The sequence below is a fragment of the Telopea speciosissima genome, chromosome 7 (genome assembly GCF_018873765.1).
Source record: "Telopea speciosissima isolate NSW1024214 ecotype Mountain lineage chromosome 7, Tspe_v1, whole genome shotgun sequence".
Taxonomy (NCBI): domain Eukaryota; kingdom Viridiplantae; phylum Streptophyta; class Magnoliopsida; order Proteales; family Proteaceae; genus Telopea; species Telopea speciosissima.
In genome coordinates this window covers 32,390,636-32,406,987 of record NC_057922.1, presented here as the reverse complement: position 1 = coordinate 32,406,987, position 16,352 = coordinate 32,390,636, and the positions used below count along the sequence as shown (strand labels likewise).

Genomic DNA, 16,352 nt, shown 5'->3' with positions numbered 1-16,352 from the left:
GGAGATTGTTGGCTGTTTATTCAGTTCTCACAATAACCCACATAGAAACCTGTCAAATGGTTCTCAGGTGTGTTGTACTAGTCTATTAAGCATGTAATTACATGAGCCAACACAGTAATATGATTCCACATAGACAGACATGTGCAAAAAAGCACAAGGAAATGTAGAAAGACATACAGAATAAATTCAACAGAGAAAATAAAAAAAAAAACAACAAAGAAAAACAAAATTGAAACAAAATGGAAACCCAAATGCTTCTCTCTGATACTCCAGGGGAGAGGATGTGGCACTACGCGGAAAATGCGTTTTCACTCAAGCTAATTATCAGACAATGATACATTCATGAACTAAGGACAAGTTGAAAATGATTAAATGATGACTGACGTATATGTTCCAGAGATTAACAACCACCAGAGAGAGGTTAAATGTGACTGTTGAGCTTAATATTGAAAAATCTGTTTGAGATGGGTATGCCTTTGCAACATGGCAATCCCTCTCTTTCATTCATCTAGGGGGTCGAAGAAGCTGACCTAAACTTTCCATCAGATAAATGACACTTACCAGTTATGGAACTCTTCCCTAATAATTACAGCATTTGACCTGTAAATATCTAATTTTCTTTTCCATGAAAAATCAAAGAAATATGTTTTCATTTGCAATAATTGTAGGCGTAATTGGGCCAAAACTTGCCATATGAGAAGGTTGTGTGGCAAAAAACATGGCGCCGCATGTTTGTTTTGCCATCTAAGCTGCTATATATTTGGTGGGTGACGCACATGCAGAAGTGCAGAAAACCAACTAATTAATCTGGAGTACTGACCATCTCCCTAATGGCTCATAAATTAGAACAAAATGAATCACAGTACTCACATGATCTATCTTTGCTTACCAGTAATCTCCACATGAACACTGTCCATCCTTAAAATGATGAAACCGGTATGGGTCCCTCACAACTATCTCCCTACCCATAACCTGCGAAGTATACTTGATGAAGGCATGGCAATCAGTACAAATACGAAGGTTCTTCATAACCCGAATAAGTGATCCAGAAGGAGTGCTCATGAGAGCATAAGTTACTGCAAGTTTCTCACTGTGAAAGCCAAGAAGAATTTCTCTTTGCTCTTCCTCCACATCATGCATTACCAGGTCCGTATCAATTGAGTATCCAATCTCCTTCAATCTACTGATTAGCCTCTCCAAGTAAGAGTATATCTCTGTCACTTGTGGGTGAGACCTATCTCCCATGAAAAATGTATGGAGTTGATTTTTCAGTTGGATCCAAGATTGCCCAGGGTTCTTTTTGATGCCTCTCTGTTCCATCATACTCCTAGCTTCTGCTACTTCTTCCCACCTATGGGAGTTTGCACAAATATTTGACAACAGAACATATGGTCCTGCACTGAAGGGTTCAAGCTCAAGAAGTTGGTCAGACACCCACTTCCCCATCACAATTTTTTTGTGAAGTCGGCAAGCAGATAAGAGTGCTTTCCACACAGAAGAGATACGGGAGATCCCATTGCTGTGAATAAACTCCTCTGCCTCATGAAGATGACCTGCTCGACCAAGAAGATCAACCATACAAGTGAAATGTTCAACCGCAGGAACAATGCCAAAGTCCTCTTGCATCGACCTAAAATATGCATGGCCCTCTTCAACAAGCCCTGCATGGCTACACCCAGATAAAACCCCTACAAAACTTACCTCATTTGGCCCAACTCCCTCCTTCAACATCAGTTCAAAAAGATGGATGGATTCCCTCCCTTGCCCATGTAAAGCACAACCAGATATCATTGAAGTCCATAACACTGTATTTCGATTATCTGTTTGAAGGAAAATTGATCGAGCATCATCCAGGCTTCCACATTTTGCATACATGTCGATGATTGCAGACCCCAAGAAAGCATCAAACTTGTGTCCACTTTTCTCAATTAGGGCATGAATCTGCAATCCTTGCTCTAGAATTCCAGCATTAGCACATGCCGAAGCAATGCTTGTGAGAATGAATTGATCCATCTCAACCCCTTCATGTACCATCTCTCTGAAGAGCTTGAGAGCATCTTCAACCCTGCAATTTTGAACATATCCAGACACTATTGAACTCCACAAAACACTGTTTGACACTGAAGCATCATAAGAAATATTGGAGCTTTGCATGCCATGGGTAGCCTGAGGCGTTTCTTTTGAGATAGCCAGTGCCTTCTCCATTTCCCCACATTTGCAGTACATATTAATAAGTGAATTCCTTATAAACCCATCACTCTGAAGTCCAACTCTCAGTACTTTGCCATGTGTCTGTCTTCCTAATTCCAACAGAGATAAAGAAGAAAATATCGCTAAAGCTATGGAGAAAGTGATATTCTTAAACTGAAGTCCAATTTCTCCCATCTGATAGAGAAGCTCCAGGGCCTTCATGTTGGATCCATTTTGCATCAGCCCAGCTATGATCGTATTCCAAGTAGCAACATCTTTAACTGGCAATTGTCTAAATAACTCAAGTGATTTATCTACATCCCCAAAATGCAGATATGCACCAATCATTATATTCCATGAAACTGTATCCCTCTTGGTCATCGATTCAAAGATTATTCTTGCATAATCAAAGTTCCCATATTTGATATAATGATCAATCATAGCATTCTCCAAAACAACATCGAATCCGACCCTCTTCCGCAGTACCCATCCATGGATTTCCTTACCCTTCTGAAGGTCATTAAGACACGAGCAACACTTCAAAACACTAGTCAAAGTGAAACAATTCGGGCAAACCCCATCATATTGCATCTGAGAGAAGAGATCAAGCCCCAGTTTAGCAAGACCCCGTTGAGCAAAACCCGTGATCAGAAGTGTCCATGTTCGGACATCTCGATTGGAAATTTCGTCGAACAGCTTCTGGGCTTGATCCAAATTGGAACATTTAACATATAAATTCAAGAGATGATTACCCACTTGCCCATGTTGGGCGGAACCGTTCTTGACAGCTTGAGCATGGAGAGGCTCGACTTCCTTTGTAATTGGCAGATTGCTAATGGAATTAAAAGGGACCCGGTGCTGATGTTCAGTGCAAGAGAAAGAATGGATAAGATGGCTATTGCGTTGAGCTACCTCCAAGAAGTTTCTGGTAGTAATAGAAGCAAAGATTAATTCTGTTGGTTGAGAACTGGTAAAGAGGCAAAGGATAAAGCGAGGGAATTTTATAATTCCGTTAGCAGCGAAATGCGTAATCGGTGATGGTGGCATACGTCTTCGGCGCTACGCGCGTTGTACCCGTTGGTGTCGGTAAACTGCAAATTTCGAACTGATCTGAGTCAACATTGTTAGGCTAAGCGGGCATTAAACATTGGATTCAATCGTCTTATCATGATAAACATGGCAGAAGTCATTACATCATGTAACAGATGAACATGTTGGTAAATTTATAAAGAATGCCAACCGATGCTGTGCCTCAGCAGTCAGCGGGTACCTACGCTCAGACACAGCCCAGCGCACCCCTGGTCCTTTTCGTCTTTCCAGTGGATGCGCCAGTCTTTTTGCACTGGGCTGTATGTCTGGGCATAGGTACACACACGCCCAGCGATCGGCTAGCGTTCTTTTTCCCATTCATAAACCATAACTTTGTTTTAATTCAAGTTTGATAGATAATTAGGTTGTTTAAAGAGGTTTTTCTACACTGCTGTTTTGGGAGCTTCTATTTCCATGCGACAACTCTCAAAATTCATGGATAAATTACTCACATCATCTTTTTGTAATTCATGTGCTAAATATTAACCTTCTTGCATGTGACATAATCAAACAGTTCAATTTTCATCAAATTTGGCTGACAAAGGAAAATAATCCATATGCAATCAGGGTTTTTAAAAGCGGAATCAGTGATCGAATCGGTCAATGTCCTTAATTGGTCCAATCCAATTGAGAAGATGAAGAAAATTACTTGAAATCGATCGACCCAATTCCAATTCAGGGGCAAGCGATTATGATTGGCAGGAATCGGGATTGATATCTGCCGATTCCAATTCAAATCGGGCGATTCACTGCTCCAATTCCTGATTCTTCGAACCATGTATGTAGTGCCCATATGATTGAGTTTGACTTTAAATTTCCTAAATAGCCCAATCCACATGAATCCCCCATCTATTCCATAGGTTGGCATGGCAAAATTCAATTCGCCAAAGAATAAACAAAAGCAATGGGACAATTAGGCCCTGCTAGTTTGATGGTTGAAATTTAATGGAAGAAAAATCCACAAGATAATGAATCATACAATAAAAATTGACCACAAAAATTGACAAATGGATAATTCAAATGATGCTCAATCTATCCAATGGTTGCATTAATTAACAGCCATCCCAACCCCTCCAAATGGCAGAACCAAGGCATCCATCAAGTGTACTTTATATTCTACAATCAATTTCTTTACAAGGGTGGAAGAAGGGAACATTGATTTCAACTGCATTATAAAACTCCTGAAATTTCTATTTTCATATGTTTAATCCTCAAAGCTGGGGTTCTTATTATTGGGTTCATAGTTTCCTCCTTTGGGCATTAGATTGTATTGCGATTTGTGATTTGTTTTGGGTTCATTGCTGTTTTTTAAAACCCGAGGAGAGGAGAGAGAGAGAGAGAGAGAGAGAGAGGGGGGGGGGGGGGGCTTAGTTATGTCGCATTGCTTAAAGACTAAAATTTCAGAACAGTACAATAAAACCTTCAATATGGTCGAACTACTTGGCATTCTATCTCCTTCCCTCATCTAAAGCTTAGTACAATAAACCTCCAATATGCTTGAGGTAGAATGCATATCAAAATAGAAAAAGAATGAGCCAATATGGAAAGCAATCCCATATACAAAAATTTTCCTTTTATTTTTTTGGCCCTTTTCCTTCCTGTGCTAATAATGTACAAAAAAATAAGCCCAAAATCTAGTGTCAACTAATCAGTATCTTGGGGTTAAATTTACAAAATCATAGTTTATAGTGGAGGGTAGAAGTATGAGGATATGGAAAAGCCAAGAAACAGTAGGCCCCCAATTGTAGCGACTGTGCGTTGTGATATCTTAGATGCCAGCATGCTTCCCCCTACAACTGCAATTGACGTGCAGATCGTATGCCCTATAGATGCTCCTACAGCGACTCCAAAAGCATTTTTGTGGGTTGCCAACTGCAGCAGCAAAAAGTTTCCACTGATAATTTAAAATAGAAACCAGATGCAACTTCGTTTGCGTCTATGCAGCCAAGTTCATTCACATGGAGAGAGATTCAATCAATGAACTATGATGCACTACGGTCAGATATAAGTTCATTTGTCGCAAAAAAAATGAAGTTAATTGGAATTTGCAATTAATGATGCCAGTATATAAGATATGAAAGTCATAAGCCCCTTCCATGTTACTAACAGTTGTGTGGAAAAATCATTAACAGTTACATAACATAGATATGCAGCTTGAGTCCAAATCGAGACAGAACCAGTTTAAATCATAAATGACAAGATACATTCAGCCAAGTGTAGAAACCAGCTTACAGCTATTGTTGCTATCTGGCTACGGTCACCCCACTCTGCCAGAAACGTTAGAATAAATGACTGCAGCAAAAAAAAAATGTGAGCAATACTTTGGGAATCATTATAAATTTCCAGATGCACACCATAAGACAAATATCAGGGAGAATAACAATCAGAGGCTACAAAATGTCATTTTATAATATAATGTAAAATGTAGTTTATATGTGCTAACAAGGCACTTTCATCAAAAAAAAAAAAAAAAAAAAACAAGGCACAACTTCACTTCCCTCCCCACCCCATCTTTTAGTAGGTAGGGCTTGACTTTCAAATTCATGAATCAAGATTTGTAAGTAGAGTCGCCAAAAGCAAGAAATACCTCCAAAAAGATTGGCGTGCAAAATCTAGAAAAAAAACGGCGAATTGTTGTTTTCCCTTGCCCTGCCTCGAGTTTCTCTTCTACCTGCATAAATATAATAACAGGATATTCATACAAAATATGAAATATTTCCAAGCAAGACACAATGTACTGCCTCCTTGCAAACTAGAAAACAAAATTTATTGTAATATATGGCAGATTGATATTGTAGATATACCATAACATGGATGTGTTGCAACAATTTGCTATGCATATCTAAGACCTTGTCGTGTTTCAATTATTTACAAGGTAACAATTGTGCAAGCCATCCACCCCTCCCCCTTCCCCAACCCCCCCCCCCCAACCAAAAATAAAGAATAAAAATAAAAGCAAGCTTTTACATGTTATGACAATTAATGGGGTACGTCAAGACTTCCATGCTTTGATTCCTCACATCAATCTTTCCAGAGTAGCCGATTAGTATAAAAGGTTCTAAGGTACAGAAGAGGGAACAAAACAACCACATCAAGTGCTCATAGAATAGGATGTCCCCCTCAAAATGCAAAGACTGTCTACCAATTCCTCATCCACATTGGACATAGGCCAGACATGAATAAAATATCCCTCCTGAAAGCCAAGGCTCTGCTGCTCAAATCTAGTGAGATACATTCTTCGCTATGCCCACCTTATTTGCACCAACTCTACCTCTACCATCACATGCTGATATCCAAGATGATGTAATGCCCTAAATCCAAAAATAAGGACAGTCAGCTCATCTGTGACTGAACCACCCACCCCAAGTGAGGCCCAAGCAAAAAACGTTTGAGCCATCTCTGAGTGACCCAACAATGCCGACAGGATCTTGGTTTTGTGAAAATTAAAACAGACATACATACGGCTTTAAATAATAAGAAAGGGATAATTACCCAACAACTAAGTTTAATATCCCACCCATAACAGAAACTTGCGACTCACGACCAGCAAGCTATCACCACATATAACCCCCAATCTAGGGGTTTAGAATAGCTCCAAATTACACTACCAAAAAAATGAATAGCCCCAAATTCAGTCCAGTTGAAGGTAAACAACAGTACATCAATCCCCCAAAACAAGATGATACAACGGTCGGATAACCATTTATTAACAGAGTAATAAAATAGAAACTAGTCTTCAGATTTGGAAACAATACTATCTCAGCATCCACATGGCAGTATAACATGAAAATATGATCACAATCAGCACTCCATGAGTAATTTATCATATTTAAAAATCAAACCAAGCAGATGGCTAGAACTCCAAATCAACAGTACACAAAATTAGTAACTTAGATTCAATTTTTGAAACCAACAGTAGCCATAAATCCACCAGACAGAATGTCTCCAGACTCCAGTCCAAAGTACCTTTGAGAGCAGTGAATAACCTTCTAAACCAAGGACCAGAACTGAAGGTCGGATGTTAGCAAACCAATATCCCCAAACAGCATAAAAACAACCAGCAACTGAGGTGTCTCAGGCCTTGTTTAACTACTGAAAATCAAGGAATCTTTAACAGCTGTTAAATCTCATCATCAACAGTCGAATACTTGATGAATCCCAGAAGAACAGCAAGGTAACAACAGTAAGGAAATTGGAATAAAGATGGAAGAGCTTGTGGATACTGTGGGCAAGAGGAAAGCAAAAGGGAAGAACAAAGAGATACAACTTGGATTTCCCACCAAAGCTTCACTAGCTTCCCGCCAGCCTGTTCACTGCCTTTCACAGCACTGCTTCTTCACACAGATATCGTAGCCATAGCAACACAATAGAATTATCAAAAATCGGGGGCTCTATTGCTGCCCTCTTTTTTTATTAATAGATGAAGTTACTGTTACAGAAATAGAAGTATCCTAGAAATTACAAAATAGTAACTAATATGTGGTATTCTAACAGCAACAACTATTATTAAAATAATTAATAATAAAAGTAGAAACAAATACTTAAAAGATTCAACTAAAGACTTCCTACGCAATGCATAATAAATGGCCTTAATGGGCCCAGACCTGGCCCATTAATTGGGCCTAAACCATAAGCCACAAGTGGCTTCAAGGTGCTGGGCTCGATGAGACTTTAAGGCTGGCCCTACGGGGCCTAGGGGCTGGCTGGGTGCTGGTTTTTCTTCATCCTACGAGTGTAGTGTTGTTGGGGTCTTGGATCTACATCAAATACCCCATCATTGTACAACATATATCAGGTAGCATCCCATAGGATAACTTGCCAGTTTCAATGTTAGTTAGCCACCTTTGTATTCTTTAACTCCTAAAGAGAAGATCTCAATTAACAAATGGCTATTCGCCGAATTATTAACTTCTCCAAAGAGATGTCTATACTAAAAAAGCAAAAGTAGAATATTCCTTCCTAAAACCCACAATTGCAAAAGTGATTAAAGGATTACATGCCCTTTATAAGATCTAGTACAATACATACTTTACCTATGAAATTTTCAAAAGATGTTTGTCAATAGAATAGACGAATACACTTTCCAGGGTTATTTTCAAAGAATACAAAAGCCAACCAACAAAGCCCCTAGTGATTGACTATTCAACCTTCAGCCTTGGTTCATTGAAAAGAATATAGAAATAAGCAGGAAAATCTTTCCTTGGACAATGGTCAGAATATTAGAACAATTTGCAATGATAAGATGAATAAGAACATGAAATAATGAGGTACTTCATCATCCAATAGATATACACATGAATTAGACCTCCTCAGACACCAGTAAGGAGCACAGAAGGATCAAACATAAAACAAACAATTTGCCTCCAATGTCCAAACCCTACTGCTCTCTTCAAGGGTAGATACACAACAAATGCAGGAGAGTGAACAGCTCAGCTAGTAAACCCATTTCACATTCATTGAGATTTGGAAATCACTTTTAAAAAAAAAAGAGCATCCCAGTGCATCAAGAAACTAAAACTCGGAACTCGACCAGGGTTTGACCTAGGAAAAAACCAAGTTGACTCGAGATCTCGCGGGTCAAGTTGGTTTTTTTTTTTTCCAACTCGAAGGTTTTCAGTGGGTTTTAGACCTAGTTTAGGTCTGAAACTTGGTATTCAGCCTATTTTAGGCCATTCAAACACAATGACACAATCAGATTTTGCAAAAACAAAGTCCAAATAGGAGTTTCACTTAGTGGGAAACCAGGACAGACACTTACGCCAGAAACTAGGATAGACACAGGACAAGCACTTATTTATGCCTAATATCATTTAATTACTTAAGATATTATTCATAAATAAGCAAATACCCCCCCTATTTGAATCCAATAAAATAGTTAAAAAATAAAATTCCAAAAGGAAAAAAAGTCAACCCTCCAGTTCAAGAACAAAAACTGGATTTTCGACGGTAGATGCAATTTTCAACTTTCTAATGCTAGGATTTTTCTCAAATCTAAAAATTCCATTAATCTTAATATGGTAAAAAGTTGCTAAAAACCAAAAGTGCGGTAAAATATTCATTTGTTTTGATGTCCAAAAAAATATTTTCATTCAGAGCGATTTTGACAGTGTTCGTGCACACCAAATTAAGTTTGACCGGTACATAACTCCTTCAATATAAATTAGATTTAAGTAATCTTGGATTTGTTGGAAAGCTTTCAAAACAAATGAATATTTTACCACACTTTTGGTTTTTAGCAATGTTTTACCATATTAAGATTTATGAAATTTTTAGATTTGAGAAAAACCCCAGCATTAGAAAGTTGAAAATTGCACCTACAGTCAAAAATCCAATTTTTGTTCGTGAATTGGAGGGTTGACTTTTTTTCTTTTAGAATTTGATTTTTTAACTATTTTTATTGGATTCAAATAGGGGGTATTTGCTTATTTATGAAAAATATCTTACATAATTGAAATACAAATACAAAATAAGTGTTTGTATACCAAGGTTTGCATAGATAGGTGTCTATATACCAAGACCCCCCACCGAGATCTCACCGAGATCTTGAGATCTGGCACTCATATAAAGGAGTTTGGGTCGAGATCTCGCTCGAGTTGGGGTACTCTTCGTATCGCATGAGATCTCGTCTCGAGATCTTGAAAACCGAGATCTCGCGAGTTTTAGTTCTATGCAGTGCATGAGGCTCCTGCTACTGCACGGTCTGGGAGGGGCAAATGTACGCAGCCTTACCTCCTACTTCGCAGGAGAGGCTGTTTCCAAGTTTTGAACCTGCAACCAACAGGTTGCAATACCACAACTTAACTGTTGTGCCAAAGCTCGCTCACTTTATTCCTTAAAATCAAAATATCTGGGTAAGTTTGGGCACAAATCTTTCAGTTTCAATAGGAATTAAGATAAAATTTGCCTGCAGAATTAATAATTCAAAGTTATAGTCCAAACTATCATTAGGATTTTATACCACTACCAAGGTTCAGAATCTTGATTTAGGCTCCTATCTCCATGAACAGCATGCACTCAAGGTTCAATTGATATGGACAGATCTAGAAATTTTTAGGCAGCACCACTTAAGCTCCAAGGTCTCACTTTAACACAATTTTGATTCCTTGAAACTGATGCCTATAAGAAAATCATGACAGAATTTCATAAAACCTCTCTATAGCCCCACACTACAGGTATTTAATAACTATTAGTACACCAACATTGTTTTATTGTTTACTGCTAAATCTCAACAATCACTTTCCTTATAGTAATTTGCTGAATCAAGTCAAAGGGAACTATCCCTAGACTCCTTTTGCCTTTAAAAGTGCATATCCAACACTAAGCAACCAAATGATACTTATTGTCCTCCCCCAATCTTTCCCACACTAAGTCTATTTCCAAATCTTCCAAGCATGTTGCAAACGAGACCACATCTGGGAACAGAAATAGGAAAATGTGGTCAAATTCGTACACAACTTCCAAGCAATCTAGTTATGAAGATCTAGATTTATAACGTACACGCTAAATATGCAAATAATCCCATACTAAAATAATTCTAAATTTATTTTTTGTCACCAATTTAAGAAACTATTTGTATTTCATTGGAAACAAATGCTAGGGAAACAAAATGGCCTAAATCACGATAACCCAGCATTATTTTCCAAGCAACAAGTAGACATGATCAAAACTGAAAAACAATATGTTGCATGCTATCTATCTTTCCCACACATTTTGAAGCATCATACAAAAACAAAAAAGACAGACATTCGGCCATCTTTGGTATAGTTTTTATTTTTTATTTTTGCCTTAAAAAACGTTTTTGGTTGTGTTTGGTATCGTTTATGGAGCCTGTTTCTATTTATAAAAGATTGAAAAAAATCAAAAATAAAAAATAGATTGAAAGCCATTTATGGTTTTTAGTTGAAAACTGTTTTTCGCTATTTGTGCGGACACTTTAATGAGCATGTGCTCATAAACCCCAAAATTGAAGGGTAAAATAGTAAATTGATTTTATTTTTTCAAAGGACAAGTCTCTAACCCGTTCTTCTTCTTCCCCAATCAAGAGAGAAGATGGGGTGTTTCTTTGGAGACCACGATCGCAGTGAAACAAAAGTCTGGAACGATGAAGAATGGCCCCACGAAGGTGGAGCTACGGCAGCTAATGCCGCCATTGCCGGCGCCAGCAGCACCACCATCACCGCTGCAACCAGTTCTACAGCCATTTTTTTTGAGAAACAACGAATAGGTAGTAAAAAACCGGGGCGTCAAACTATCAAGGTACAGTGCCGTTCAATCAACAGGTGGGTGAATACATTCATCAAAAAAAAAAAAGGTGAGTGAATACCAAACCCAACCTTGTAAAACATGTTTTCTGGATAACTTTTTACTCATTCTTGAACGTTAGAACTCCTCTGTCCCCTACATAAACTCATAAATCTTCCAACTAATCTTATAAGGGAACATTAATAAATAAGCTATTTTTTTTCACTGACCAGGGAAAAGAACAAGGAGAATGAGGAGGGGAAAGAAAAAATTTATCCAAGTTCAGTACCCATCAGACAAGACAAATTTTGAACATAATACGGCCAAGTAGCGGGGATGTGTTGAAGAAAGCTTCAAATTATACTTTGATAAAAAAGTATACACAACGAGGGAAAAACAAATATCCAATCTGCCATTGATAGATAAGAAGCATCAAACCGGTGAAAACAGAGCACTGGAAAAGGATAAACAAATTCAAAATTGAGCGATGGAGATGGGGATGTAATTAGAACCTCTGCAAAAAAGTGTAAACAAGATGGGGGGAGAAGGTGGTTTTGCCGCTATTTTTTCTGTCGCAGATGAAATCTACTGGAGGCGGTGAAGTGCTTGAATCATAAGCAATGGATTCCACTGCTTGAGACCATGAATCTTGTATGAATATGTTGGGAGATGGAGTTTCGGTTTTTGCGATAGTGGACTTCACCGCCTGCAATAGCTTTCATCCGATAGATGAGGGAGAGATATAGATGAGGAAGACGGCGAGATGAGAGAGAAAGATGTGTAGCCTACTGCTCTTGTAGGGCATGGCCCTTAATATATGTAACCTACATTTTTTTGGTGAGAATTTCTGCTTCAACGATGAAAACGCCAAAAGTGGTGGGAACCATGAGAAGAGATCAGCGGCGAATAGTTCAGATTTCTGGAGAGAATTTCTGCCGCCCCATTCATTCTGAAATGGGTATAAATATGGTGTTTTCTACTGCTTTCCCACGAATTATTTAATTTGTTTTGATTAATTTGAGCTTTTTCTCATCCCTTTCCGTTTTCCAGGAAGGAAGATGGGTGAAGAGGAAAAACCTTCACCCACCATTTCTTCAAAAAACTATTCTACACATGACCATACCAAATCTGTTTCTTCATTTTATATTTTATTATGTCTAATGTTTACCAAACATTTTTTAGTTTTTGATCAAAAATGGTTTTCATTAATGATTTTTGTAAAATAGACAAAAATCAAAAATAAAAATGATACCAAAGAGAGCCTTAGTCTAGAAGCAAAGGATTTTTCTGTCCCTCATACTGAAATATCCAAGCCTTGAAAACAGAATTTGATATTTGAAAGTCCCAAGAATTGCATGCTTGCTAGGCATGTTATCGTCCAATTAATTATGGAGACACTGGAAAGCAAAACAAAATACAAATAAGTTCCGATGAAATGCAAGACACGCGTTGGACATGGTAATTTCCCTCAGGAGGGGACAACAGAATCCATGAATATCATCAATTCAGCCATAATTTTCAAATACACTAATCAATTAATTCAGGGAAGGTACAATTTGAAAGGACTGCAAGGATAAGCTGATATAAAAATTGGGAAAGAGAAAGCCACCCGGTCGCGCAGCGCATGCTGCCCCTGCACCCAGACACGGGTGCGCGAAATGACCATCACACCCCCCTGGAAAAATAGAAATGACCAGGGGTGCGGCGGTCATTTCGTATGCCCCTGTGTCTGGGTCAGGAGCGGTGTGCAATGTGTGACCAGGTGGCGTTCTTTCTCCCATTAAAATTATATCAAGAAGTTGCACCAAATTTTGACATCAAAGTTTACCCAAAAGGTCCAGAGGCCATATATATGTAATAAATGAAAGCTAGAAGCATAAAATACATTTAATCCTATTTAAATAAAAGCTTAGACTGCAGTCTGAAATGTGGTTATGATGAATTGCATGAAACAACCAAAAATTTCAGAAAAAACGAGTGCCCCTTATGTAGGTTAGAACCTAAGAGGGGGGTGGAGAAGAATGCAAATTTTTTTTATTATAGTTGATGTAAAGTATTAAAGACATTTGCAACTGATGATGAACAAAGAAAGACATACTTCTTCCATTTCCTTTTTCTGTGATGACTTTGAATTGGATCTCCAAGCAATGTAAAGAAGTCGCAGCCCAAAAAATGCATATAGAACTGCATAAAAATAAAAGGTTTAGCTTCACTTTACCTGGAAAAAAGTCAAAGATACACAGCTACCACCTATGATCCAATTCCCCAATCAAGTTTGGAAAGCATTCACTCTAGCCAACAGAACCAGGTAAAAATGGTGCTATCACAGACACAAAGTATAAACAAAGCTTTGTATGCTTTGTTGTGAATGATGTGGTCTCACTAGCACATTTGCTCCACCAGAAACTCGAGCAATGCTTTATATTACAGTCTGTTTTTCATAAATGATGTGTACAAAAGTACTTGCGGACATGCAATACCGAGTTACTCACCATGAAGAGAAAGAAAAATAAATCGAAAGGAAAATTATAGACTAAACCTTTTAATATAGACGACCTAGAAAATAGAACATAGCGCGATATTAGCAAGCCATCCTATGGGGAAAGAAAAAACAAAGGCTTCACAGTTACATTATGAACAATAAAGTACCTGTTGCTGCACTGTTGGTATGCTTCCTTGATATCAGATTTGGCAAAATCCTACCAAGCCCAGTGGAAAGAACCTAATTCCATGCAGAATGAATTTAAGCTTAATAATGAGGAAACAAATGGGTAGTCTCTTATATGTATCTAGAACCATAGAATCGATAAGACCTGGTGCAGTGACCATCCAAAAGAAGCAACACCATGGAATGGTATTTAGAATTCTAAAAATGATCATGACCATAGTTATCAAGGCGTCACCTAGGCGTCCAGGCTCCTTGGTCGCCTTGCCGCCTTGATTTTGGATCTTCTCCAACGCCTTGCTGCCTTGATAACTATGACTATGACAGGAAAAAAAAAAGCTGCAGAAAAAAATTGGGGGGGGGGGGGGAGAAGGAAAAGGAAATTGAACCAAACTCCCATAAACAAGAAACGATCGGATAACTTACCGTCATCACATACAGCGCACTGAGAGCACCTGATAGAACAATTGATTTGGGGTGTCGCATTGCCATAAGTGCAGCTATAATAAATGTCTCATCTCCAATCTAGCAACATTAGCATCGTTATATTCACAAAAAAAAAAACATTAGCATCGTTAAACAGCATTTATCTGATTTTTATTTTAATAATGAGTAGTATTTATAAGATACAGTAGCATGGTATGCGTGCCACCAAGGATGGTAGCAGCTTTTCCCCTACTTCAATGAGCAAGTGGATATTTTCCAGAATTAGCAAAAGGTATACCACCTCAATGATTGGAGCCCAAAAGTCGGGCCAATTATCTGGTCCTAACTCCTAACGGGTCATTAATTGATATAGTTAAGCCGATAGATTAAATGTATGCAATTGTCATTAGATAAGTGAACCATATGATGGTTTGCTGAGATGCGATCAATGCATTAAAAGGTGTTATTCAATCCCTGGTGGTCTGCGGCATCATCATGCTACATTCTCAATAGAGCAAAAATTTCAAACTACCCACAGTTATAATCACAATAACCAAGTACACTAACCTCAGTAACGATGATCATTGACAAACTCGCAAAGAACGCATCAAGAACCCCAAGACCAGAAGTTTCCGAGATTCCACTAAGACCAAGTAGATCTGGGTCATTCTTATCGCCAGCAACATTGTTCCCAAGTTGTTGGTCAAGAAAAATCTGTTCCAACAAATTTGCAAATAAGCACCAAGCGGAAGAAGATGCCACAGATTAATCCAGAGACGAAAATTCTCAATAAATGTCAATTCTTTTTTCTGGTAAAGAATAAATATATCAATTCTTCAAGATAAGAAAACTATAATTAATTAAAAAAAAAAAAAACAAATGAAATGAAATGAACTGGGAAAACCTTGTAATTCTACATGCAAAAAAGAAGAGCAGAAGATAGGCCAACTCACTTTACTACGGCGGCTCAAGGCTTTACCAGATTCATTGAACAAGTCCTTATCAGTTCCGGCCTCAGTCTCAACTCCCTGAAATTCAAAAATTTTAAAATGAAAATCAACTGATGCATCATTTCCAGGTTTCAGAAGACAACAGATCCAATCCCCAATTACAACAAAAACCTGAGCAAAAACAGGGTAGGATGCCAGCAGCGCAGAGTAAACGAGAAAGAGAAGAATGCAGCGAGAGAAACCAGCACTAGGGCTTCTCCACGAGTCCATAACACGCATTGCTTGACCCTACCGCATCAAATTCGAAAACAAAGCCGATTAGATAACAAATATACAGTGGAAAGAGAAGAAAAAAAGGTCAAAATTGAAAAATTTTAAACGTCAATACTTGATAAATGGATCCAAACGTTAGATAAAAGTAAGAGCACGGATCTCTGACAATAATGGAAGTTTTAGGCTTCGGAATGAGATCCCACGAACGAAGGCCGAATGAGTGAATTCTTCCGAGATATCGATCGATCGGGTCTTTGAAGATTGGGGATTTGCTGAGGAAAAGGTGATTGAGAGAGAGAGAGAGAGAGAGTCTACAAGTAATCAGAGTTACGCTCTCTTCTCCATTTCTCCGTAAAGAGCTCCGAGGTTCAATTCACCTTGTCTGGACTCTGGACTCCATGGATCATGGGGTTTGCTTTCAGGGACTGTGTTTAATTACCGGAAATGCCCTCCTCTAGTCATGAAATATGGAAAAGTAGGTTCAGTTTGGTTCAACCAGATCAGACTGGTAACTAGCC

The 16,352-nt window shown here is 38.3% G+C and overlaps 1 protein-coding gene across 1 annotated transcript; it reads right to left on the bottom strand.

Annotated features, from left to right (window-relative positions):
- Positions 1-866: 866 nt before the first annotated feature.
- LOC122668461 (putative pentatricopeptide repeat-containing protein At3g23330) lies at positions 867-16,288 on the bottom strand. Its single transcript, XM_043865024.1, has 11 exons — positions 15,934-16,288; positions 15,733-15,848; positions 15,565-15,639; positions 15,179-15,325; positions 14,612-14,710; positions 14,170-14,242; positions 13,619-13,704; positions 5,867-5,950; positions 5,512-5,571; positions 4,966-5,151; positions 867-3,249 (listed from the first exon to the last, which is right to left on the bottom strand). Exons 2-11 carry the CDS (start codon positions 15,838-15,840, stop codon positions 886-888), a joined length of 3,282 nt encoding a protein of 1,093 aa, XP_043720959.1. The 5' UTR covers positions 15,841-15,848; positions 15,934-16,288; the 3' UTR covers positions 867-885.
- Positions 16,289-16,352: the final 64 nt, after the last annotated feature.

What these genes read in the sequence shown, in the direction of transcription:
- LOC122668461 (XM_043865024.1), bottom strand. Translation starts at nt 15,840, where the DNA reads ATGCGTGTTATGGACTCGTGGAGAAGCCCTAGTGCTGGTTTCTCTCGC. An exon ending in TACCAACAGTGCAGCAACAG is followed by an intron (nt 13,705 to 14,169) that starts GTACTTTATTGT and finishes ATTTTTATGCAG; the next exon opens with TTCTATATGCATTTTTTGGG. An exon ending in CATACTTCTACCCTCCACTA is followed by an intron (nt 3,250 to 4,965) that starts TAAACTATGATT and finishes CAACGCGCGTAG; the next exon opens with CGCCGAAGACGTATGCCACC.